General features: G+C 36.9%; 1 protein-coding gene across 3 annotated transcripts in view; it reads right to left on the bottom strand.

The window, feature by feature from the left end:
* The window catches only part of LOC103591661 (synaptotagmin-14), a 208192-nt gene that overhangs the window by 51243 nt on the left and 130677 nt on the right, over nt 1-26272 (bottom strand). For all 3 annotated transcript variants that reach the window (XM_008574160.1, XM_008574159.1, XM_008574158.1), the window contains 2 exons: nt 16211-16479; nt 10649-11098 (listed from right to left, as the gene is read on the bottom strand). In XM_008574160.1, coding sequence (XP_008572382.1) covers nt 10649-11098; nt 16211-16479 — 719 coding nt within the window. The remainder of the gene's footprint in view (nt 1-10648; nt 11099-16210; nt 16480-26272) is intronic.

Below are 26272 nucleotides of genomic sequence, written 5' to 3'. Positions count from 1 at the left end.
CCCCCGGGGGATCCGACCCCGCGGCGGGAGCGCTGCTGCGCTCCCAAGCAGCACACTCTCCAGTGCACCACCGGGCCGGCCCCTGATAAAAATTCTTCATGCAAGACTAGTAATCCTCTCTACCAATAATATATGCTTACTTACTTTCTCTCTGAATAACTGTCTCTAAATAGGTCTGTAACTATTTAGTTCTATGCTACAGTGAGCCATGACTCACATACTGTTGTTGTCTAGAGAACTAAATTACACACATGCAGCTTTCTCTGTCATGCAGGAATTTTTTTTTTTCCTTTTTGTCTTTTTTCGTGTCCGGCAATGGATCGCAACCCTCAGTGTCGCGCCCGTACCGGACCGGGACCGGCAACGGGATCGCAACCCTCGGCGCTGCGCCCGCACCTCGCCCAGCCAGTGAGCGGGAACCGGTCTGTATGTGGGATCCGAACCCTCGGCGGGAGCACCGCCACACTCCCAAGCGGTGCACTGTAGCAGTGCGTCACCGGGCCGGCCCCATGCAGGAATTTTTAATTGTGATTATTAGTTTATCATGAGGTATTTATTTTAAATTATTTTATGATGAAGAGGAATAATCTATATTTGGGAAATGTATATATTTTTTACTGACAATGGTAGTTTTGAACTGTAGTGAATATGAAAATACAGTTTTAAACAGTATTTACTTATTATTGTCTCTCCACCAAATGGTAAGATAATGCACAAGCAGCACAGTGGATACAACTATTCTATTATTGAAAGATAATCAGGAGGAAAAAACCCTGCTCGCTGTAATGTAATAAAAGTGCTTCTTTAGAGTAAAAAGATACATAATTTCACAGCTGTTGGTAATAAGAAAGGATGCGTTCAGGATGCTCTCATCTAGACCCCTCCAAAGGAATAATTTTCAAAATAATGGTTAATATTTAGATTTTGAATGTTATGTATCTCCCATGATACTTCTGTAAAGAACACTATTTTATCCCCTCTTGCATTGCAGTGTACTTAATTATAGAATATGTTGCTCGCTTGGACCCGTTTAGCTGTTATAATCTTTATCCCACCATAAAATGAGCAAGTAGTACTTTCTTTCCATAAGCATTTGCTAATCCCTCTCTTTAGAATTACAAACAACTGAAATCAGTATCTTGGAAAAATTGCGTAAAATAAAATAGAGCAGCAGAGGAAATTAATACCTGTATTTTAAGCTTATTCTTTAACTTTATGGCTTAGCTTTGAAAAAAACAATGCACACTAAACAAGAACTGAAATACAGGATGGTCCTTGATAGTGCAGAGATCAGTACTTGGATGGTTCAACAAAATGAATCCCAGTTAAGATGACTTATGGTTTTTTCTTCCTATACTAGATATATTAAAAAGAAAAAAAAAACACCAGATAACTCACTGAAATTTCATTTTTTCTCACTCAATTTTTCTGCATCTTCAAAATTTTTTGGAACTTAACATTTAAACTTCACTTTTTTTTCCCTACAAATCTAAGAATTCAATTTAAACAAAAGGTTTCCTTTCATGCCGTTTTAGCTTCTCCCTTTCACTAAAAGTTTTATCTGATAAAAATTCTTTTTTTTTTTTCCTTTTTGTCTTTTTTACTGACCGGTAACGGGATCACAACCCTTGGTGTTGCGCCCACACCGCGCTCAGCCAGTGAGCGGGAACCGGTCTCCACATGGGATCTGAACCCTCGGCGGGAGCGCTGCTGCGCTCCCAAGCAGCACACTCTCCAGTGCACCACCGGGCCGGCCCCTGATAAAAATTCTTCATGCAAGACTAGTAATCCTCTCTACCAATAATATATGCTTACTTACTTTCTCTCTGAATAACTGTCTCTAAATAGGTCTGTAACTATTTAGTTCTATACTACAGTGAGCCATGACTCACATTACTGTTGTTGTCTAGAGAACTAAATTACACACATGCAGCTTTCTCTGTCATGCAGGAATTTTTAATTGTGATCATTAGTTTATCATGAGGTATTTATTTTAAATTATTTTGTGATGAAGAGGAATAATCTATATTTGGGAAATGTATATATTTTTTGCTGACAATGGTAGTTTTGAACTGTAGTGAATATGAAAATACAGTTTTAAACAGTATTTGCTAATAATATAGACTAAAGTGTGATTCTTATAGGGACGCACATTTCAATTATAGAGCACAAGCGATAACTTACCTCTCTTAAAAATAAAAGTAACAGTTTAAATATAAAACTGAATCAATACAATCCATTAACATAAAAGACACACTTTGAGATGTAAGGATTTTAGAAATTAAAGGTTGAAATTACAAGTATCTAAAATAAGATCATCATTGTAGTAAGTGTTGAGGAAGGTGGATCACTCTTAGCAAACTATGGCATTATAATTCCTGAATGAGAAATGGCATAAGCATATACGTCAGTAATTAACCAACTGTCATTTAAAAATAAAACTACTACTGATCTGTTCCTATTTAATTACCCTGAAGTGTGCATGCTTATTGGTTTCCAGGTTGTAAAAGATTCTTAATAGGGATGTTTTAATGATACTGACACCTATCAGGGAATAATGTTGTAAAGAATTGAGTGAGAATTTTAGAATGATTAGGTTTACCTGAACATGTTGATGAATCAATTTAATAAGTGTTCACTGAACATTTATGTTCTAGGTTCTATGAAAAAGACCATATAAGTAAAAGTCTCTATTCTCCAAGTGTTTCAAATTTGTAAGACATAAAACAAGGTCAATAATAAGAAAACATATGACTAGCTGCACAAATGAGCACCAGAGACAAAAAACTCAGAGATAACATGCACCATATGCACCTACTCACCCATCTATCTATTCAACATTTATACAGCAATAACCAGTTCTAGGTATATAAAGATAGATAATATCTGTCTATCATCCATCTATCTATCTATCTATCTATCTTTGGGTATACAAAGATAGATAAATTAAAGTTTAAATTATATTAGAAATAATCTGGGCTGGCCCGGTGGCACACTGCTACAGTGCGCCGCTTGGGAGCGCGGTGGCGCTCCCGCCGAGGGTTCGGATCCCACGTACAGACCGGCCGCTCACTGGCTGAGCGAGGTGCGGGCGCAACACCGAGGGTTGCGATCCGTTGCCGGTCACGAAAAAAAAGACAAAAAAGGAAAAAGAAAAAAAAGGAAAAAAAAAAGAAATAATCTAAGACATTTCTGTAAAGATGGTTGCTATGGTTTGAATGTCCCCTCCAAAGCTCATGTTGAAGCTTAATCCCCAATATGATATTTGAAAGATGGGACCTTTAAGAGGTGATTGGATCACTAGGGCTGTGCCCTCATGAAGAAATTAACCCAATCCATGGATTAATGGGTTATCACAGGAGTAGACTGGTGGCTTTCTAAGGAGAGGAAGAAAGCATGTTAATACACTCAGCCCTCTTGCCACATGATACCCTGTGCCACCTTGGGACTCTGCAGAGTCCCCACCAGGAAGAAGGCCCTCTCCAGATGCACCCCCTTGACCCTGAATTTCCAAGCCCACTAAAATGTAAGAAATAAAATCTATTCCTTTATAAATTACCCAGTTTCAGGTATTCAGTTATAAGTGACAGAAAACTAAGACAGATGGGGTTTAAGTTAGACTTCAAATTAAGTCTGAGATTTAAATGGACTTGAATTATGATTGGAATTGACATTTTGGTTTAATATAAATGAAGGAAAATCCCTGATGATACTGGTTATCTTTCACTTTAACATTCGTCCTATTATTCTCTGTACTTCTTCACTAACCCAAACTCCCATTGTGCTCCTCCTTTACAGAAACTTTTCATTATGCCTTCTTAGTACTCCTGATCTATGATAAACTCCTCCAGAATTTTAGTTTCTGCTCTGAATCCCCAGCACCTTGCTTTTATGGAAACCCGATTCTTCCCTGAGGATACATCATTCCCCGTAGACTTGTCATCCTTGTTATTGTCTCATACCCAACTACCTCAAGGTCAGTGTATTAGTTCATTTTTGTGTTGCTATAACAGAACACTTGTAACTGGGTAATTTATAAAGAAAAGAGGTTTATCTGGCTCACAATTCTGGGACAGCTGCATCTGGCACGGGCCTCAGGCTGCTTCTACTCATGGTGGAAAGCAGCAGGCAGCCGGCAGGTGCAAGGAGATCACATGGCGAGACAAACGAGAGGCAGGGAGAGAGGGGAGGTACTAGGGTCCTGTAGACAACCAGCTCTGGTGGGAACCATTAGAATGAACTCACTCACCACTCTCCCCCTCCCCACAGGGAGAGCATCAATCTATTCATGAGGGATCCGCCTCCATGACCCAAACACCTCCCAACACTGCCACACTGGGGATCAGACTTCAACATGAGCTTTGTGGAAACAAATACATTCAAACTATATTAGTCAGGAAGCAAAGTTCTCTGCTGATTTCTCAAACATTGCTCTTTTAAAACTCATGGAAAAAAGCAACTATTTTCCTTTAAAGCCCATGTCATCCTGGCCACATAGCTATTTTGTCCTCCTGGACATTTCATTTTCATTCCATGAATATATGTCCCCTTCCCTCTTTGAGGACAATGATCCTTGATTCAATCTTATTTTACACTTCAACTTCTGTCATCATCTTTTACGACTTCAGTGACCATATAGATAGCCCATCCAAGAACCTGACCTCTCTTATCCACTCCAGTGATTTCACTTTGTACTCCACCTCAGACGCCCACTCCCACCATCACACTCTGGACCCTTGTCATTCCACGTCACGTGAACTGAAAACATTCTTCTCTTCAACCATTGTCCCCTATCCTTCCACAACTGCTGCTGTACTACTCCTGTCACATGTCTTCCCTGACATCCTTGGGACTTTCAGTCCACTAATCTTCCTACTTCCCCCTGCCCATCAGCCCCTCTCAAGCATAATTTCTCTCTTTTTTATGCTTAGATTTCATGGTCCACCATTCAAATAAATCTCTTCCCTCTCTGTTCATCCCAGACACATAAACTAATGTCTCTCTCTTCAATTATCTCTCCTATATCTTACATTCCACATCTTTTTTGTCAGACCATTTGCATTCATATTTAAATGTGTCCATGTCTCTCCTAACCTCAAAAACATCCTCCCTAAACCCTTGTTTCCAAATACAGTCCTCTCTTTCTATTTTTACACCCAAACTTGGTTAAAAAGTTGCCTATATAATTGCCACTCCAGTTTGGATTCCAGCCCCTCCACCCCACCAAAATTAGCCCCTTTGAGGATACTCATGACCTCCATATCCTAAATCCAATGGACAATTTTCAATACTCAGATTATTGGTTCCATCAGCAGCATCTGATAAAGTCGACTATTCTTTTCTTCTTGAACATCATTCTTGGCTTTTGTAATACTTTATTGTCTTTCTTCCTATCTGAATCTTTCTTTCTCCAATTTTTAGATCTAGGAGTTCTAGATCTTCTCTTCTCACCCTTGAGACAATCTCATCCACTCCCATGTCTACTTCCAGAACTGCTATCTGTTCACACAGAAATATACTAAGGAACGAGATGTAGTAAAATAAAGACATCTAGGCACATATTAAGTGCCTTTTGTTATTAGAACTTAAGAAAACTGAAATTTTCCAATATGGCCTGTTCTTTCTCTCATCCCTTTGCTAGCTAGAAACTTATCTGTTTATTCATCCTGACCAAATAGTCCAGGATCCAAATACCCTGGCCTTTTCTGATGTGGGGGTATGAAGGCCTGGCTATCTCAGCCCAACTAGGGACAACTCTGAAGGTCTACTTTAGTTCCAAATTTCCCTGTGGGGCTGGCTGGAGCCATTGCTGTGCATGTGCTGCAGCTTGACTTCTCCCCTGCCCAATCCTGCTTCCTTCTCTCTTTTACAAGGACTCATCCCAAGAGCACTCCTTAATAAACATTCGGCACACTAAACTCCTTCTGAGTCTGCTTCCCAGGGAATCCAATCTGCAACACATATGTGCCTTGGATTCTTTCAAAAGAAGGCAACTCCATTAGTCAGTTTCCCTACTTCATCTGATTCTCTGTCACAGAGGTTCATAGACTTTTTAGTTAGAAGAGCAAATGTATCAGTCAGGCTAGGTTATGCTGTAGTAACAAAAAACTACAAGTTCTCAGCAGCTTAATACAAAAATGGCTTATGTTTTGCTTATACTACATATCTATTTTAGATTGGCAAGGGCTCAAAGATGAAAGAGGCTCCATTTCCACACATGCTTTCATAATAGCAGAGGTATTATTCTGGCTCTTAAATGTTATGAGCAGAAGATAAAAGCAAGTCACATGGCCACAACTAAGTTCAACAGGGTGGTAACACATGCTTCTTCTACAGGGAGGAGCAACAGGATGTATGTGAATGATAATAAAGACCACAAAAGCCTGTTCTTCTGGATACCAAACCTTCAGTTCCCTCGTTCTCCCACATGCTGAACACTCTACATGCTTCTTCTACAGGGAGGAGCAACAGGATGTAGGTGAATGATAATAAAGACCACTAAAGCCTGTTCTTCTGGATACCAAACCTTCAGTTCCCTCGTTCTCCCACATGCTGAACACTCTCATCCATCCCTAAGGAAAATAAACCAAAACTGCTATTTAGTCATAGTTTTGAGCTCAAAGTCAAGGATCTTTGGCTGTTGAATACTAGTGTCTAAATTAAGTCCAGATGTTGCTGTTAATCTGGAGAACCGAGAGCTAAAAAGATAAGTTGTCTGTCACACAAACATCCAACACACAGTTGAGAAACAGGGACAGGGCAACCAACATAAACATTTCCATTCGAGGACCACACCAAAGCAACCAATCTGTTTTGACTCTGAAATCACACTAAGTAGACATATGTCCTTCATTTCTCATTTTTTCCTGTCTCTCTTGCTCACACAGGAGAGCTGTACTTTTAGTCCCTTCTCCTAGAGCCACTTTGTCCAAGAGAAATGATTTGCTGGGTGCCACAATAATCCACTTGGAGATTTAACACTGCATGTATGGCCACACTCTTGATTTGGTCCTCGACACTGCTGAAGCCTTTGTAACTCAGTGTTCTCAGCTTTATCTTACATGGGTTAGAAATGACTCATTTGATTTCAACCCTGTAAGTTCTTAAATTTTGGGATTTTTTCTATTTCTTTTCACTCTTGCTTATAGACCTGCCATTTCCCCCGACCTCTTCTCTTTCTTATAATACTCAAATACAGTCAATAATTAACAAATTCATGTTATTGTTCTGTTTTTTCCACCTTTTTGCCTAGAGCTACAAACTCATGATTATATTAACTGCTATTCATGTTAGTGTGGGTGATAGCTTTATAAAAACACTTTATCACTGCATAACATGGATCACCATTCTTTCAGCTTCCAATTCAAGTTTCATGACTGCCTACTACTTGGCTCCAAGGTCATAAATACTTTGGGCATTTGATGTAGCAGCACCAATTTCTATATCAGAGTAAGTTTATTTATGCTGAGATAATCAACACAATTTTAATAGCCAGAGATTTAAAATCCTTCTACATGAAGAAGTGCTAAATATTTGTGAATAGTAATACAATTTACCACAATAAACACAGTACTCAGGTTTGTTTCTTTACAGACCTGAGATATTACTGAAAATTCCCAAGATTTTTATTGACTCACTAGCATGGATTTTAGTGGATATAGCATAGAATTAGGTGTTAGGTGCATGTTTGCTATATGTCTTTTAATGACACACCAGAATCATCAATATTTCTTTTGTTGATAATGAAATACATTTTATGGTACTTTTCATATTTTTTACTCATTTCATTAGGCATTTGGGGAGAAAATGTCTGAGGGATATTCAATACACCACCTTCCATTCCCTTCTCTGAAGCTGGTTTGCATATTAGAGAGCCAGATTTGGCTCACAAGCAATAGTTTGCCAATCCCAGTCAAGAGCAGTAATTCCCAAACATTAGAAAGTTGTTGAAAAGGTATTGGAGAGTGAGAAAACATGATAAATGTCCACCACGAAATGTCATACATTAAATACACAAAACTCACCTAAAATCCACCCATTTCTGTTCTTATCTAATTCCTTTTCCAACATATATCAGTAGAATCAGAGAATATCAGAGAGGTATAGGACCTTGGGGATCATTTAGTCTAATCCTCTCATTTTACTAATGAGAAATCTGATGCCCGAAATGACTAGATAATTTACCAGGTTTACACAGCTAGTTAGCAGAAAGAACTCATTCTTTCAAATCTTAGCATGATATATTTTCCATCATGCAATGATCAAGGAGGCATACCTCAAACTATATCCTTATCTTAATGTTAAACTTTAACACTCAGGAAAACACATTGTTTAGTCCTCAGAAAGTCATCTTGGTGACACTGGTCTTTTTTCTCTCAATGTATTGATTCAATAAGGTCCTGAAAAACTAACTATAAAACTAAATTTTATATGCAGAATTCTATTTTTCTATTATTATCCATGTAAATAAACTGTAAGCTTTAAATATGTTTTAATTGTAGTTTGTAAATTCTTTGGCTGGATTAAGACTTGCCAAAAGGCTAATATTCTTGCAACAACAAGAAATTATTTAAAAGCCACGAGAATAAATGTTTAATCATGAGTGCACCTCTTACACATACATTATTACATTTTAGAAAATTAGACAAACCCACTTAAGTAAACTGTAATCACAAGATTTCTCCATATGGCTAATAGTAAAACTTAAGCAAAGAAAACATTTACACTATACTATATAGAGAGGATATACATTCTATTGGTATATTTTTATGACAAGACAATTGATAGAATGATGAACGTTAATCTCATAATTGTGGTGTGCCAAGTTGTTTCTGGCACAGAAGCCAAAAACAAGCAATGAGATTTAGAGAAGGAGAAAGAAGGAGAGCAAGAGAGAGGAACAATAAAGTACAGTTACTGAATTTAGGAAGTGTGTCAATGCAGAGAAAAATTCTCCAAGAGCAGAAGATGGATAGTTTTATTCAGGTGTAAATTCTGTTGCAGAAGCTATTTATCTAGCTTTTCCTCTTGTGAACACTCTTCAGGAATTTACTGTACTGGTTGGCAAAAAAAAAAAAAAAAAAAAAAATTATAGAATCAATGACTATAAGCTGACTACAAGCTAACACCTATAATGTAGGTGCATATAGAAATTACTTAGTTTAACCAGAGATAAAACCATATTATTTTCTATCATGTAATTTTCTTTGTGAAATGAATACAATTAAAACAGAACTGGGAATAATTTGAAGTGAATAAAGTAATATAAAATACATACCTCTTGATGATACAGTCTTTCTCTTCTAATTTAAATCAGTTATTTCTATACAAGGATGTATTTTCCACAGAATGACTAGTGACCATTCAGACCAAATCATGAGAAAGTTTAAAAATCATATTAATAATTATAGAATACTCAATATTATGAAAAAAATTTTCCCCTTGAAATATTGCCTGTACTTTATTTTGTTCTCATCTTATAATCTATCTGATATCATTTTAAAAAGGCATTTCCTAAAAATATTTATTCTGAAAATTTATCAATTCTCCCAATAAAAATGAAATCTTATCCCACAAACTATGTGGATGGGTATATGATATTTACCATCATCTTCTTGTTTTTAAAGACGCTGACATCATCTAGTTAAAATGGTATGGATCGATTGTGAATGAAGGTCCTACAACATCAAATGCTGCCTAGGGTAGGTGCAATAAGACCCTAACCTTAGACAATGCTAACACATTTAAAAGCTTAAAAACGACCCTAAAATATTATACCTTTATTTAAAAATATAAATCTATTCTAAAATCTGTATATTCATATTATAAAAATGCTTTTTATTCAATATAACAGAGAGGAATAAATATAAATCATAATTTACACTTACAGCATATCACAGATTTTCTCATAATCTAAATAACTATGTGGCACGATGTACCTCCCTGGTTTAAATTAACAGTGCAGACATTTCTCTCCTGTGATTTGCAGTGCTTACGGGAATTTAGTTAAAAACATGGAGAGAGATTGATTTGTATGTGATTATAATCTGGAGGGAAAAAAAAGAGAGAATAGTTCAAAGTGCTAAGCTTAAGTGTTCTCTCAGAAAGCCTGAAAATCTCTGTTTAAAAAGGGGGGAAAGTAAAACAAGATATTCTTGAACCTTTAAAATAATTTCATGGCACTTTTGAAAAGATAACCAGTCATCACTTAGACATCAGTACATATTCTGTAAGAGCAAATAATTTCTGTTATTGCAAATAAGATATAGGGCTAGATAGTTCTTAATGAATCACCTATTTTTACCCTAGAAAGAAAACAATATATTCTACAGGGAGATGATATGATGTTATAATCAATCATTTATTAAATGTTCAACAAAAGAACAAACTTGTAAGACTCTGGGGTGGAACTCTGTGAAGGGTAAAATAAAATAAACAAAATAGACCATGTATCATTTTCAAGGGCAATTTTCATAGAAAAGAAAAAGTTATACCTACTTATCCAGGGTTTAGAAATTTTTATAAAGGTATGGTTACTACATAAACAATAGACCGAGAAAGTTGTTGGGTTGATTAAAGATTTTAAATATTGTATATATTATATACCATGAACATAAACTGTATTCAAGCCATTTGATGAGATACTCACAGAATGATTGTAAGAAGGTTCCAATATCACAGGTAATGACATTTTCCCTTGAAGATTCAATTTTGTTAAATAAAAAATCTTTTCCCCCACAATCTTTTCTTTTTTCATGCGATGTACACCATACAGTCTAAATCGAACTGCATAATTTCCAATCATCTCAGATTCAACATGATTAAATTTGAATGTTTCTGTGAACACAGGGCATGGTCCTCTCTGGATGCTGGTTTTTGCCCTCTGTTTCTTTATAGGTAGAAGAACAAGGTGTACTTGCCATGAGTTGCCACTTGTCCTATTATACGTTGGGATGTCTGTGACAGCTGTCACTGTTACCAGAAGCTTCTGTTCTTGTGAGTCATAGTCAAAAGTCACATCCAGTGTGCCATATTTAGCTTCTGGCTCAGGATCAAAAGGTTTAGGAAGCTGTGAAGATGATCCTTGAGCTGACATTTCCTAAGAAAAGCAAATTTAAATGTTTTCAGTTTTTAACTTTATTATTTAATCTAGAATGTAAATAAATACCTGATATTTCTTCAGGAGGAGGATGTGAAAACAATTTTCATTTGCTGCCACAAAAAAAGTAATAATAATTAACAGCCAACTACAATCAAAATCTGCTCTGCAGGGCCAGAGTAGTATAAGTGGTAAGTTAAACTCAAAAACTTATTATAATAAAAACACGTTTAGAATTTAATATCCACTATCATAATTTTGACAGAATTAAATATATGTTTTCTTAAATGGGAATTTAAAATAGATACTTTAATGTGTATCTGCTCTTTTTGTAGAAAGCTACTACATTTTACTTTCATTACATGCAATGCAATTGACAGTTCAATACTAGGCTAGAGAGAAAGAGAATATAAATAAAAGTATAATGCTATTGAAAAATTTGGTTCCATTCTCAGAGTTTGTCCTAAAATGATCTCATACATAATAGAGGGCAAACATATTTAGAGTTAAAAATCAATGGATGGGAAATATGGAAATATAAATACAAAAGCCCTCAAAATATTTGCAGCCAAATATTATTCTCTATAACATGGACCATATTTACTTCAATTTTTAACCAGAATTAAAAACAACATATTATTTTTAACACTAATTACTGTTGAAAATGGCAGAATACACATTGCAAAAGTTCAAGAAAGACTAAAACTGTACATTTTAATTATAAAATTAAAAGACATTGTACCCATTTCACCTATAATCATTTCAAATTCCTGCCAGTTTATTTGGAATATAATGGAGTTTTCAGCTAGTTACTGAGAATGCCAAACCCAGGTCTCTGACCTTTCAAATATACTACATTATCCCTTGAAGTATTTTAATAAATCTTAAATAATTTCCATTTTTAAATGTGAACCAATTTTATAATTTTCTAACTTTTATTTAGTTCCTACTGGAGCAGTGAATAGAACTGACCCTCAGTCTTTTCTTTCATTTACAAAAGAACTCTAGGAATTTTTAGCTACTCACTGACCACAAGAGCCTTCCTTACAACTTGTATGCCTATGTGACCCAGCTTTGGTCAACGGGAGGCAAACAGAAATTATGCGTGAAACATCCAGATCAGATTTATGTAAGAAATTACTTTTTCTCCACTCTCTGTCTCGCTCTTCCCACAAGCAGATACAGACACAGACAGGATGTGTGGGTCAGCTTGGATCATGTGGACTAAGACAGCACCCTAGGGGAGGGCAGGGTAACAAGAGAAGGAACTGGGCCCTTGAATGATACTGTAGAGCAAAGCCACCTTCTCACCCTGGACTATTGTTAATGAAAGAGAAGTAAGCTTCTGCACTTTTTAGCTACGGTATCTGGAGGGCCTTCTTGTTACAGCAGCTTAACATGTACCCTAACTATTGTACCTACTATGTGCCAGGCCCTATTATAACTGGAGGAAACTCCTCTTTCTGCAGAAGAAGACCAAAAAGACATGAGTATTTGACCTTATAAATCTTTATATGATAGTTGGTATAATGTATGGAAAAAAGATGACAAATGAAGAATATTTGGGGAGAGGGAACAAACTCTCATAGAAGAATTCAGTGGTTTTTTTGCAGTTTAAGTAAATCAGGGTAAACATATTCTTCTTACTCTGTTAAAAATTTACAGTTTAGAGCAAAATGTTTTAATATATTCCACTTCACAACTGGTAATTAAAGATTATTAATTATATGGATTTGGAATTTCAATAAAAAATTTTCTAAAATACTGTCATTACAGCTAAGATTTTCAGGCAATAAAAAAATTTATAAGGTCCTAAATAGCTAAATTTTGTTTCTCTTGGTGCCTTCCTGATTTTACTTCCTTTTTTTTCTGAGCATTCCAGCAATTCTTGTGAAACCCAGGGTTAAAAGGGTAGGACCTTTATAGATAAAAATTACTATTTGCAACCTGCAAATAGGCAATGAAAAAGCAATCCTTCCTTTCAAGGTGCCTGAATCAAAGTATTAAAAATCCTTTAGCTAGCAGCAGGTCACCAATAAAATCCATCCACTACTTGCCATGGAATTCTTTTAAATCCTATTTCAGTTCAATCATTCATGTGGATGGACTCTGAGATAGCTATAAACTGGGTTAAACCAAAAGGAAGTAAGAATTTTCTGTTTCATACATAATATCTATTACAGGAATGCAAAATAAACTTGAAAAAATGCAAGAGTGAATTTTATACTAGCATAGGCTGTCAGCGTTCCACAACTAAGTATTTATGTAATGTGTATTTGGTATATTGTTTGAATATATTCAACACTGCGTTAGAAGACACAAGAACAAGATGATGGAGGAAACTCAGAAGAAGGGTTAACAAAGATAGCAAGTTAGCAGCTTCTGAAATATGGGCAAAACTCACAGGATGTGTTAACTACAGATAGTGAGTAAGGAAACAGCTTGTGAGACATAGGGAGATTTCAAAAGATACATTAAATACAGATAGTAACTATGTTTATAACACATATGATATGCCAAAGGTAAATGAAATAAATACAATATACAATGGGACAAATCAGTGTTACCTATGGAAAGAGAGTGAAAGCCCAAGTCATGATCATGTTGCCTCTGGGCTTACAGCTTTGTCACCCATGTATTTCTACTTAAAAAATGCAGAAAAAACCTACAACTGTTTAGCAGGCTAATTGGCAAGTTTCAGCGGTGGCCAGGTGTACTTCTTCCTACATCTCTGCCATAAAACAAGTGTGTGCTGTTGGCTCCTGGTAGCCTTGTTCAAATCTCAACTCTGGCCCTTGTTACTCCATGATCACTGGAATGCTGATGGAACAAAGAGAGTGAGATAGGATGTATGTGCACAGCACAAACCAGGACTCACACAGTGTGGTCTTGCTACCTATACCTACTGGCATCTTATGCTAGGTGTGTTAACCTACCTCATCTTTCTCCTCTTACTTCTTGCTTTGCATTTGAAATAGACTAAAACACACACACATGTGCACGCACGAATGAAAGTGCATGTGTACACACGTGTAACCTGAGCATCTTAATTTGGTCTGAGTCCTCTGGGATAGACTGCCTGGTGGTGTACTTGGGGAGTACCACTGCATCAAAGTAATTTCCCACACAAAACTTTGTTTCAAGAGGGGCAATATAACACAGATGTTAAGAGCACTGTTTTTACAGTTAGACCTGGATTTGAATATAGTTCCACTATTTAAGAGCTGCTTCCTCTTGGGCAAACTGCTTAACTCTCCGAGTCTTAATGTTTTCATTTGTAAAACATAAATAATAACTTCTTGAAGATGTGGTTGGTAAAATTAAATGAACTGACTGCAGAAAGCTCATAGCAAAATTCCCAACACAACTGGTGATAGCTATTATTAATTCCATAATCCAGGCTTCAGTTAACTTGTTGGCTATCTATATAGTTAGAAAAACTACAAAATAACTGTCTCAAATTTGTTTAGGTGAAAATCATGAAATACTGATATATTAAACTTAAAATATCACTGTAGAATTTTCTTCTATGTTAGTTACTGTTGGGAAAATATAGGAAAAATGGTCAGGGCCCCTCAGATGTTCAGAATCTTGCCGAGCATTTGATGTAAATAGGCATATGTGCTCAGGTGTTCCTTGGTTATTGTCAGTGTAATTGCTCATGTGCACCCAGACGTCCTGGGTTATGGACTTAAGTATGAGTGGCTCTGATCCAAAGTGCCTTCCAGCCCTGGGATGCCTCCCCCCCGGGGGGGGGACATGGGGAGGCCACTACTGCTGCTGGAGGCTGCTGCTGCTAGTGCCCCCAGGACCCTCTGCAAGGCCACTGCCAGACCTGTAACCTACCAGACTTGTAAGCTGCTGCCGCTGACGAAGCTGAAGACTGAGCTCATGTCATCTGCCAACAGCTTCTGGAATCTTTCCCGATTACTTAACATGGACCTGTGTGTGAGGGGTCTGGGGACCCAGTCTGTACAATGGGTTTGGAGGGTCTGAGCCCTAGCTCTGCCGATATAAATGGAAACTTAGTATAACTAAAATAATAACTAGAATAATGAAACATCTTGGCTTTAGTTATGATTTGCCTTACTTTTCAGTTACTATAAACTAGAAATACTAAAAGAGTAGTAACAGATACAAAGTATTTTTTTAAATTATATAAGAAAAACCTAAAATTAAGGAAATTCTATCCATAGCTTAATTGTTCTGTGTATAGGGAAACTATTACCATTATTTAATTTTGGCAGCAAACCAGAAAATTCACCTGCTAAGAAGATGGACATATTATAGTATCACTGAATGAAATCTGGAACAAAAGTTGTAAAAACTTCCAATCTAAAACTTGAAAGTACATCCTAAAAATAAATACTAACTTATGAAAATCTCTATATTACCTTTATAATTTTTATCATTAGAGAAAGATTAAAACAAATCCTTTTTACAGCATGGCAATACTTCAAAACTGCAACACAATTATTTTTGTTGACATTTTCGCTCCAAAAAAGTAACTTAAAACTCAACCAACCACTCTGAACGCATGACATCATGAATTCAAATTTCATCAGTACAGCTGATCATTATCCCTTTCATATTCTATGATATGAAAATACAATAAAATATTTTGAAAGACTTGTGAAACATTGAGTAACCTCTCAACAGTAAAAAAAATAAAAGTAAAAAAATAATAAAAATGGGCTGGCTGGTTAGCTCAGTTGGTTAGAACATGGTGCTGATAACACCAAGGTCCAGTGTTCAATCCTTGCACTGTCCAGCCACCAAAAAAAAAAAAAAGAAAGAAAAAGAAAAAGAAATAGTAATCTCATGATGAAAGAAAAAGGTAAATAATTTCAGAATTGTTTAAGTGTTTAAAAAAACAATCCACAAACCATATTTAGCTACCCATCTTTTGTTGGGGGAGGGGAGAGTTGAAGACTACTTGGGACAGTCCTGATAAGTTTGTTGGATAAAGATTAGATTAAGAATGAAAAATGATACCACAAACAACAAAGGAATAAGATAGTGATAAAAGCAATTCTTTTTACCAAGAGGAGAAGCACCGGGTTATTATCCTTCACATAACATTCGTTTTCAAACGTCTATGTGTTTACTTACTTCAGGGCTCAGGACTGCCGTGCTGTCACTTGGAACATCTTCATATCCTTTGTTATGAAAACTTTCTATTTCATGACCTGTGCTTCCTTCACTTGGGCACTTGTTATATGAGCATCTTGGACTGTTGCTGCAGTGGGAAAATTCACATTTACTGTCCCCAATTTCTGAGGGTGTACAGGAGAGATGGGGAGAACCACTGTCATCCTGATATGGTGGTGGCTGCAGTTCATCCAGTGGGGGCGTTCTTCTCATCCTCTGAATGCAGTTTCCTGATAATGATTAAGAACCTGGTCACCGTTTTCAATTAACCTCAACATTCCATACAGTTTGTAATAATTGTAAATAACTTAAAAAACAAACTAGATTAAAAAATGTGTGGCAATATAACTATTAGATTTACTAATGAGTTTTTTTTTTCCCTAGCTCATCTGGTTCCCCACTCCTCTCCTCCTGCATAATAAGATTAGGAAAAATAAAGTCATGTACTGAGAGAGATCCTGTTATGTACCATAAAAATGGGAGAGTGATAAGTATTAGTTAAATCATTTATTTATTTAGTTCTTTCTCTCCAAACAATCCTGTGGCATACATACTTTATCTTTTCCCTTGATATCTGTGGTTTCTCTAGCCAAAGCAATAAAAATATGGTAGGTAAAGCAAACATAAAAACCTCATCTATTTTCTTCAGTTACTGAGATGAACTTAAACTATCATTCAACTCAGCAGCATCAGGACTGTTTTTCCACATCTATCCTGTAACCACAATTCTTAAATGAGGTGCACTGGGATTCAGGCCCAGTCCCTGTTTGCTAACCTCCATCAAGCAGCAAAGATTGACAGCTGCATTCTGTCTCTTCTTCATTACAAGGCACTCTCTATTCCATGCTACACCTGGGTCTGTATTCCTTCTAAAGTATGGGCCCACCCTTCTACAGTAGGCACCTGTGCCTTGAGCACTTAATGTGAAACCACATTTTCTTTGACTCTTAAACTACCCTTTTAATTTTTATCTCAAATGATTTATCTTAATTATTAAGAATAAACATCTGTGAACAGGATGGACGTAGGGGCAGTAGGGGAATAAGGAAACAGAGTCCAATATACAATTTAAGAATAGCTAAGACTCGGGCCGGCCCGGTGGCGCACTGGAGAGTGCGCCGCTTGGGAGTGCAGCGGCACTCCCACCGAGGTTTCGGATCCCATGTGGAGACCGGTTCCCGCTCACTGGCTGAGCGCGGTGCAGGCGCAACACCGAGGGTTGCGATCCCGTTGCCGGTCCCCGGTACGGGCACAACACCGAGGGTTGCGATCCCGTTACCGGTCAGTAAAAAAGACAAAAAGGACAAAAAAAAAGAATAGCTAAGACTCTAAATAAATCCCAAATGCAATATGAAATATTAAATCTAAACACTGCTCATTTTTTTCTATTAATGAACTGTGCATCTCCTTTCTCAAAAAGACCTTGAAAAAGGTAGTTTTTATTATAATTATTATGGGGTTCAGTTCATATTCAATAGTTCCTCTGTTCTTCTGAAGATAGAAAAACTTTACATAAAAACTACAAGCTTCATTTAAAAATTACCACAATACCTGATTCAAGTGAAAAATATTAATTTGCATGAACTTAGCACAAATTTACATATTTGCTCAGAAGCTCCATTTTGGAAAAAAAGAAAACTAAATGTTCTTACCTACTAACATTAGTTTATAAAACATAAACAAAGAATAAAAAGTTATTGAATTAATATAGTTACAGCTAAATTAAAGACAGATTAGAGACACATTGCAAGTGGTAACGAAAAAAACCACAAAATTCCAGAATAATAAAGAGACGAGTAGCTTAAAGCAACTGTCTAGTTTAATCCGTTTATGTGGGATAGGTAAATATGTGTGGCTGGCACAGCTGGTAGGCTGACTTCACCCCATCCATAACCTCTTCCTCTCCCAAGCATCACTCCAATCAGGGGGTGGCCAATGAGATCTAAGCAGAAGCTTTCAGAGTGGGGCTTTCAGAAAAGTTTTGTTTTCCCAATAAAAGCAGGCAGACTCAACTGGCATGTCCCTTTGTCCCATCGCCTTCCCCCTTAGTCCTGCTTTGAAGTTCACCAGCCATTTTGTGACCATGAAATAACAAGCATGAGAAGGAAAGCCAAGGATGCAGAAGTAGAAAAATGGAAAGAGTCTGGGCACCTGAAACATCTCTAAGAATCACTAAGGATCTATCTCCAAACTTCTTGATGACTGAAACAAATAAATAAACAAATCCTTGTTTAAAAAACCCTCCAAAACAAAACCTCATAACTGGATTTTCTATTGTTTCCAAATACATTCTCAACTAATACAGTTTATAAATCATTAAACCAAAATCTTCCTCTTTTAAAAATGCATATTGAATCAGCCACTGAATTAAATTAAATGGTAATTCCTGAATACTTACTGTAACATGAAGTCAATTAATTTCCCAGTGTAGTGGTTCTAGGAGTCAGCACACCGTCTTTACCTTTTTTCTTGGAAGAGAGGTGATTTTTCTTGGAAGTTATCTCAGCATATTGCCTCACAGATCTCACTGGACAGAACTGGGCCACATGTCTATTCCTAAACCCATTACTGGTAGGAGAAACGGGACTACCACAATTGGCTTAAATTAACCAGAAGCCATCAAAATTTGAAGCTGGGGATGGGGTCAGCTTCACTGTTCCTATCTATATGGAAAAGAATAGATGCCCGAACAATGCAGGGTCCAGGAATGAGGAAGAAAGAGAAAGGATGTTGGCTAGGAAACAAACATGATCCAGTCCTTACCATCCTCATCCTTCAATTTGGATATTCGATCTCAGTTTTCATCTTGATTAGATTTTTTTCTCTCTGTGGCTCTTTTTTTCCTAAGTAGCTATTGTAATAATCCTCCTCTGAACTTTCTTTTGATGTGATCAGCACATAGAATTTCTTTCTGGTAATAATGTTATACCTTATTTCCTTTGGTTTAACTTTTTGTATTAAATCCCTGCCTAGCTGCAAACAACCTACTGTATTTTCACAGCTGAGATCCAGTTACCGGGCTCTTATTTAGATCTAGTGTAACTCTTGCTCCAGAGACCAAGGCACAAGATATACAAAACAGGTTTGTAATATCTAAAGATGTTGAGTAGGCTCAATGGGTAAATCTCACTACTGTTTTCTAGATTTGAGAGAAACAATGCTAAAGCTGTGAATGGGAATATATACATCATTTTGGCTATATCATATCCTCAAAATTTCATCAATAGTAATACCATACTTTCATCTTTACATTTCACTTTACTTTTGCATTATACTTTGCAAAGTGAAGAACTAGCAAATATAAGTGGAATAAAAATTTCATTAAAAATGTGTGAGGATCTTATATGAGGATTTCTTCTTTTAAACTTTTTCAATAACCCCTTTTTATTCTAATTGACAACTACTTCATGTTATCTATACAGTGTAATAACTAAGAGTTGGCTTAAATATAACTAATATTAGAAAAAATCTAAGACAATTACCTTATAAAATAATACAATTTGTATTACTGTTGTTAAATTAACCTTAAGAAGAAATTTCTAGTGGGACTATCTAACACCAAAATGATGATGATGCTTTTCCATTCCTTTAGCTCTTGCTTTATTACCTAATTTCATATCCTTATTTTTATGGAAATGTTATGTCCATAAAAGGATTCAGGCACAGATATATTTTAAGCATTTTAATTTACCACTTGCATATTGCAAAGCACCTATAAAACAAGACAAAATATTTTCTTACCCTAGAAAAAATAGCACGCGTGCATGCATACACAGAATATGACCTGTAGCTCTTAACATTACATTTTAAGACAGTTGTGAGAATCACAGTTCTAAAAAATGGTGAATATTCAGCAACTGCAGAATTCACTTTTCTTTTCACGTGCTTGTTGAAATTTCCCAAAATTGATTACATGCTGGATAATAAATTAAAGCTCAACACATTTCACAAAATTGGAAGCATAAAGAGGATATTTTCTGACCACTGTGGAATTAGACCAGAAATCAGAAACAAAAATATAACTAGAAAATCTATACAAATCTAGGCAAAAATAACTGGAAATTAAAACATACTTCTAAATAACCCATGGATCAAAGAAATCACAATAGATATTAGAAAATATACTGAAGAGAATGACAATAAAAATAATCCATATAAATATTTATGGGATGAGATTAAAGCCGTGTTTAAAAGGAAATTTATAGGTCTAAGTGCATACAAGGATCTTCAAAAAGTTCATGGAAAGACTGTATTATCTCTTAGTCCAACTTTTCTGTGAACTTTTTGAAGTACCCTCATATATTGTGGGTTTGGGGGGCTTGAGTCTAAAAAACAATGATCTAAGCATTGAATTCAAGAAGTTAGAAAAAAACCCAGCTAATCAAACCCCCCAAAAGTAGGAGGGATGAAATAATAAAGGGCAGAAATTAAATTTTAAAAATGCATACAATAGAAAGCATCAGCAAACCAAAATAAAATTCATTGGAAACACTTATACAATTGACAAACTGATAATAGATACTAGTCAGAAAAATGGAGAGATGGCATAAATTATTAATATCAGGAATAAAAAGGAGGACATCATTTCAAATCCTGCAGACATTAAAATGACAGCGAGTTTTCCCTTTGCCCTTTCCTTTTTGAAAATTTCAGTCCTAAAGCTATGGAGTGGGGCAGAGGAAGGCAGGGGTCTGTGCTGGTGGTGGCAAAGGAAGCTGCAATGATTGCTCCACCCATCAGAGCCCAAGTGGGATGAAGAAGATGTCCACCTATGTGGGAAGCCCAGTGTGCTATTCTGGGACCCAAGTAAGATGAGAAGAGTGTCCATGTCCTTATGGGTGGGGGGAGGGGGGCAGCCCACATACACTGTCAGAACCCAAGATGGGAAAGAGGGCTTTCATCTCAGGGAGTGGCCAGAAGTTAAGTGTCAGAGCTCAAGCAGGGTACAGAGGACATGCACAAATGGGGCAGCCCTCCACAGTGTGCAAAAGGCCCAGTGAGGAGAGTCAGAGTCTCAGCAGAATAAAGAGACTTCCCTATGGAGGGGCAGCCAGGCCTGGGGCAACAGAGTCCAAGGAAAGTAAGGTGTGTGTCCACACTGAGGGCAGGGGGGAAGCCGACGAGCAGAATCAGAGCCTGAGAAGAATCGGAGCCATGGAGCTGAGTGAGTGGTGTGGGTTGTGTAGCCCAGGTAGGGTGAGGAGGGCATCCACCTGGTGAAGGAGACCCTGAGCATGAGCAGGGTGAGGTGTGCATCTGCATGGACAAGCAGCCTGACACAGGAAACTGGAGCATAAGAGGGATGGGGAGGGTGTCCTTGTTTGAGGGTGGCCTGGATTGTGATGTTAGAGCCCAAGTGGGTGAAGGCAGCTATGTGGAGGAATGGGGAGTCCTGGCCCATGATGTTAGAACTCAAGCAGGAAGCCAGAGCTTAGGTAGGGTGATGAGGACATCCAGTGTGGGGCAAGCTGGTCTGGGATGTCAGAGCCCATGCTAGGAAGGTCATGAAGACATCTGCAAGTGGGAAAGCCAGCATGGGATATCAGAATCTGAACAGAATGGGGGAGGCATGCATGCACAGAGATGGGGGCTTGTGTGCAGACTGATCCAACAACAAATATATTAAGGTTAATGGTAGCCAGGTCTCTCACTTTTGGAGAAGGGAGTTACAAATATGGAAAGGGAAAAAAACCAGAACAAACTCTGTGATGTTGGATCAGAATTAGAGACAAAAATGTAAACTCATAGTTTTAAAATACATGGATAGAAATAAATATAGTGTAAATGTGCATATAACATTTGTGTGCATATATTTACACACATGCCCGACCATACATATATATCCTAACTTTGTCCACTGAGAGGGTTTGGGGATAGCACTACCTCAAAAGCAGTGAGCATATCTAATGCCCAGATTTTGGCTTCTAAATCTATTCTCCACTAAAAGAAACTGGGCACCCTTGAAGAAATGGTTAATTTCAGTGCTAGGTCAGGCAAAGTATAAGACAAGCCTAGAAAAGCCTGTTGAATGGAAAATGAAAACATGTTCTAAAATTAATGGGACATGGGCCGGCCCAGTGGCGCACTGGAGAGTGCGCCGCTTGGGAGTGCGGCAGTGCTCCCGCCGAGGGTTCGGATCCCATGTGGAGACCAGTTCCCGCTCACTGGCTGAGCACGGTGCGGGCGCAACACCGAGGGTTGCAATCCCATTACTGGTCAGTAAAAAAGACAAAAAGGAAAAAGAAAAAAAGAAAAGCAAATTTATATATTTTGATCAGTGACTCTTAAACCTTTTTTGGGTCACGGAGCCCTCTGAGAATTAACTGTAAGCTATGAACTTTCTCCCTGGAAAAATGCACAGACAGACTTACACACATACACACACATTATACACACCTAATCCAGATACATTTTTGCATGCAACCCCCTGATTGGTCCACAGCCTCCAAGTTCAGAATTTCTACCCTAACTAATTCCTTTCAAAGAGGAAAGCTGAGTTACCCAGGTAGCGGAGGCCCAAAGAGTCCTCCATTAATCAGGCAAAACAACAGAATTTCAGAACCTGAAAATGAAGTAGAGATCTATGCTTCAAATATTTTCAAAGGTAAATTGTAGTTTTTTGCTTATTGGTAGTGGTGGAACTCCCTTTTCATATGAAATCTTCTGCAAAGCACCAAGACTTAAAACAGAAAAAAATTAAGCTATTCTAAATAAAATTAAATAAAATTAAATTAATGGGACATGTCAAAAGGACAAAGAAACCAGTTTGATGGGGCTCCCACTGACCAAATCCCACTAACAATTTGAACTTCAAAATAAAAAACTTTATGTAACCAATTATCAGTCATTGAAGAAAAGAAGAAACCATGAGTTCACATGGATATAAATACATATACAAATTAAAATAGTTTTGAGAAACAGGACACTGTTACAAAGTACGTTCCCTTCAAATACTTATTAAATTCCCAGTGGAGAAGCCTGGTAAATACTGCCTTAATGAAGAGATCCAAATGAACATTATGAGGTATGGGACAAATCAAAATTGTACACCAGCTGGTAAGATTCAACAAGAGAATATCTCCCACAAAAGAGACAGAATACCTCTACAAAATAACTCCACAACCTATCAAAACGTACCCAAGAGAAACAGAGAAATCATATAATCTTGTATTTATTACAGAAATTGAATTCATGTTTAAAAACCTCCCCTACAAAGAAAATTCCAGGCCCAGATGGCTTCACTGATAAATTTACTATTTAAGGAAGGAAAAAAGCCAATGAATTTTACATAAAATATTTTAGATGATATAAAAAACGGAATACTTCTTAAATTATTTTATGAGGCCAGCATAACCTTGACACCAAGACCTGAAAAAGTACCTTACAAGAAGAAAAAAAAAAGTATATGCCAATCCCTCTTATAAACACAGATACAAAAATTCTATTCAAAATATTAGGAAACCAAACCCAAAGTTATATAAACAGGGCACTAAATCACAACCAACTTGGGTTTATAACAGGAATGCAGAGTTATTCTATAAATGCAAGGTGGATTTAACACTAAAAAATTAATTCATCACATTGAGAGAATAAAGGTAAAAGGTAATACAATTGTAATAGATTTTTAAAAAGCATTTGATAAAATTCATTATCCATTGATGATAAAATTCATTATCCATTGATGATAAAATCTCTGAGCAAACTATAAATAGAAGGTAATTTCCTTTATTTCCTAAAGGGTATCTATGAAAGCCTACAGCAAACATCATATTTAATGGTGAAATGTTGAAAGTTTTACCTCTGAGATCGGGAATGAGACAAGGATGCCTGTTATCACCACTTCTATTCAACAATGTACTGGCGGTCCTAGCCAATGCAATAAGGCAAGAAAAAGAAGATATAAAATGATTGGAAAGAAAGAAATAAAACTGTCATTATTCTCAGGTGATGATCCTGATGCAGAAAATCCAAAGTAATTTAGAGATAATCTTCTAGAATTAGTAAGTAAATTTAGCAAGGTCACCAGATATGAGATACTAAAAAATCAATTGAATCTCTGCACACATGCAATGAGCAATTAGAAAATAAAATTTAAAAACAACTGCATATATAATAGCATCAGATAAAATCAACTACCTAAAAATAAATCTAAGAAATCACCTTCCCGTTTTTTTCCAGTTCTTGGGTTTATAATTAGAATATACAGTCTTAGCAATTGATGGAATCCAAACTTTGACTTTCTAAGCAGTGGCTATATGGTATAGTTTGAGTAGCCCTTATGTGAAATGTTTGGGACCAGAAGTGTTTCAGATTTTGAATTTTTTTTTGTACTTTGGAGTATTATATTTATAGAATACATACAGGTTGAGCATCCCTAATCTGAAAATCTGAATCCAAAATGCTCCAATGAGCATTTCTTTTGAGTATCAAGTCAGTGATCAAAAAGACTTGTATTTGGGGGCATTTCAGATTTTGGATTTTCACTTAAGGGATGCTCAACCTGTACAGGAAAAGACAGGTGAAAACTATTAGAGCTTCCTTTCTCTAGTAACAAAGAATCCCCAAGAAAAAGCAGAGATTATGCTACCATCAGAGACTTGAGAATTACAGGTCTGGTAAATGCCTTTACTAGTTTGTCCACTGCAAAAATTAATTGGCTTGAAAGATGATGGCAGATTGTCATAAACTTAATTAGAAGATGACTTCAACTGCAGTTGTCATTCTAAATGGAGATTCCTTATTGAGCAGTTACAATGGCCTTGGTATTTGATATGTAGCTTTAACCTAGCAAACGCTTTTTCCTTCATAACAATCCAGAGAGAACAAAAGTTAGAAGGTTGTTTTCAACTGGCAAGGACAGCAATATCTCTACTGTTACTCTTCAGGGATAAAAAGTATTCTTGTTCTATGGCACAATTTGCTCTGTAGAGACCTTGGATGACTCAACAATCCATACTACATCTCCTTGATCTTGCTGTGGATAACAGCAAGCTATAAGGACCAGGAGAGTAGAAGAGTTGAGATATGAAATGCTTTGGTAAGATATACACGTGAGACAGAATTGTGAACTAAATCTTATGAAAACATAGGGCTTGCCACCTCAACAGAGTTCCTGAGAATCCAGGGACATAATGGAATATTTCTTCCAAAGTCGGAGAGAATTTACTACCCCTTGTCTGTCTCCACTAAGGAGGAGACAAAAAGCTTGGCTGACCTCTTTACACTTTGGAAGCAGCACATTCCATATATAGCTCTGTTCTAACAAGGTAAACTAAAAAGCTATTAACTTTGAGCTGTGCCCAGAGCAAGGTAAGTCTCTCCAGATGGTTGAGCATACAGGGAAGGAAGCTCTACACTTGCCCTTTAAGACTCAGCAAACCAAATGGTGCTCAACCATCTGAAGTAGGTCATGATGCTAAAAGCTAACACTGGGAAACTCTGGTGGTTGAATTGAAGTGGAGACCTCGAGATTTTTTTTGTTCTTTGTACCTTCAGACATGTTTTATTAGAAAACAAAGTTAAGATTATTTTTGTACCATGACTTGAAACTTAAATCTTTGCTTGGTTTATTTTCTTGATGATTTGAAATAATCTGTAACTCAAGCCATCCTCCACATATAGCTACCAACTTTCTGCCAGTACAATCTTATTCAAAATACATCTATTTTCTACTGAAAATCAGTTCATTGCCTCTTGTTTCTTGACCTTTAGAGCTTTGAAACAAGCCATACTCCAGCAAATAAAGCGAAGTGTTTCTTTTTTGAGAAACAGCTCCTGGCCTACTATCAGTAACAAAGAGAGTCCAACTGGATGATCAAGGGACACCAGGTAGCAATATAATCCAGCCCATCCAGTAGGAAGTAGATGCATGTGACTACTTAGATATAAAGGTGGGGAGGCCCAGCTGTACTTCATCAGCAAGCAGAATTGGCATATACTGAATGAGGATCAAGCAGGCTCTGAAGGGACAGGTAGTTAACCTGCATCCACAGCCTCATGAGTACACTACGACTAGCTAAGGGT

The sequence above is a fragment of the Galeopterus variegatus genome, unplaced genomic scaffold (genome assembly GCF_000696425.1).
Source record: "Galeopterus variegatus unplaced genomic scaffold, G_variegatus-3.0.2 Scaffold1003, whole genome shotgun sequence".
Lineage (NCBI taxonomy): Eukaryota > Metazoa > Chordata > Mammalia > Dermoptera > Cynocephalidae > Galeopterus > Galeopterus variegatus.
The sequence above is the reverse complement of the archived record's forward strand: the minus strand, read 5'-3'. Positions and strand labels throughout refer to the sequence as shown.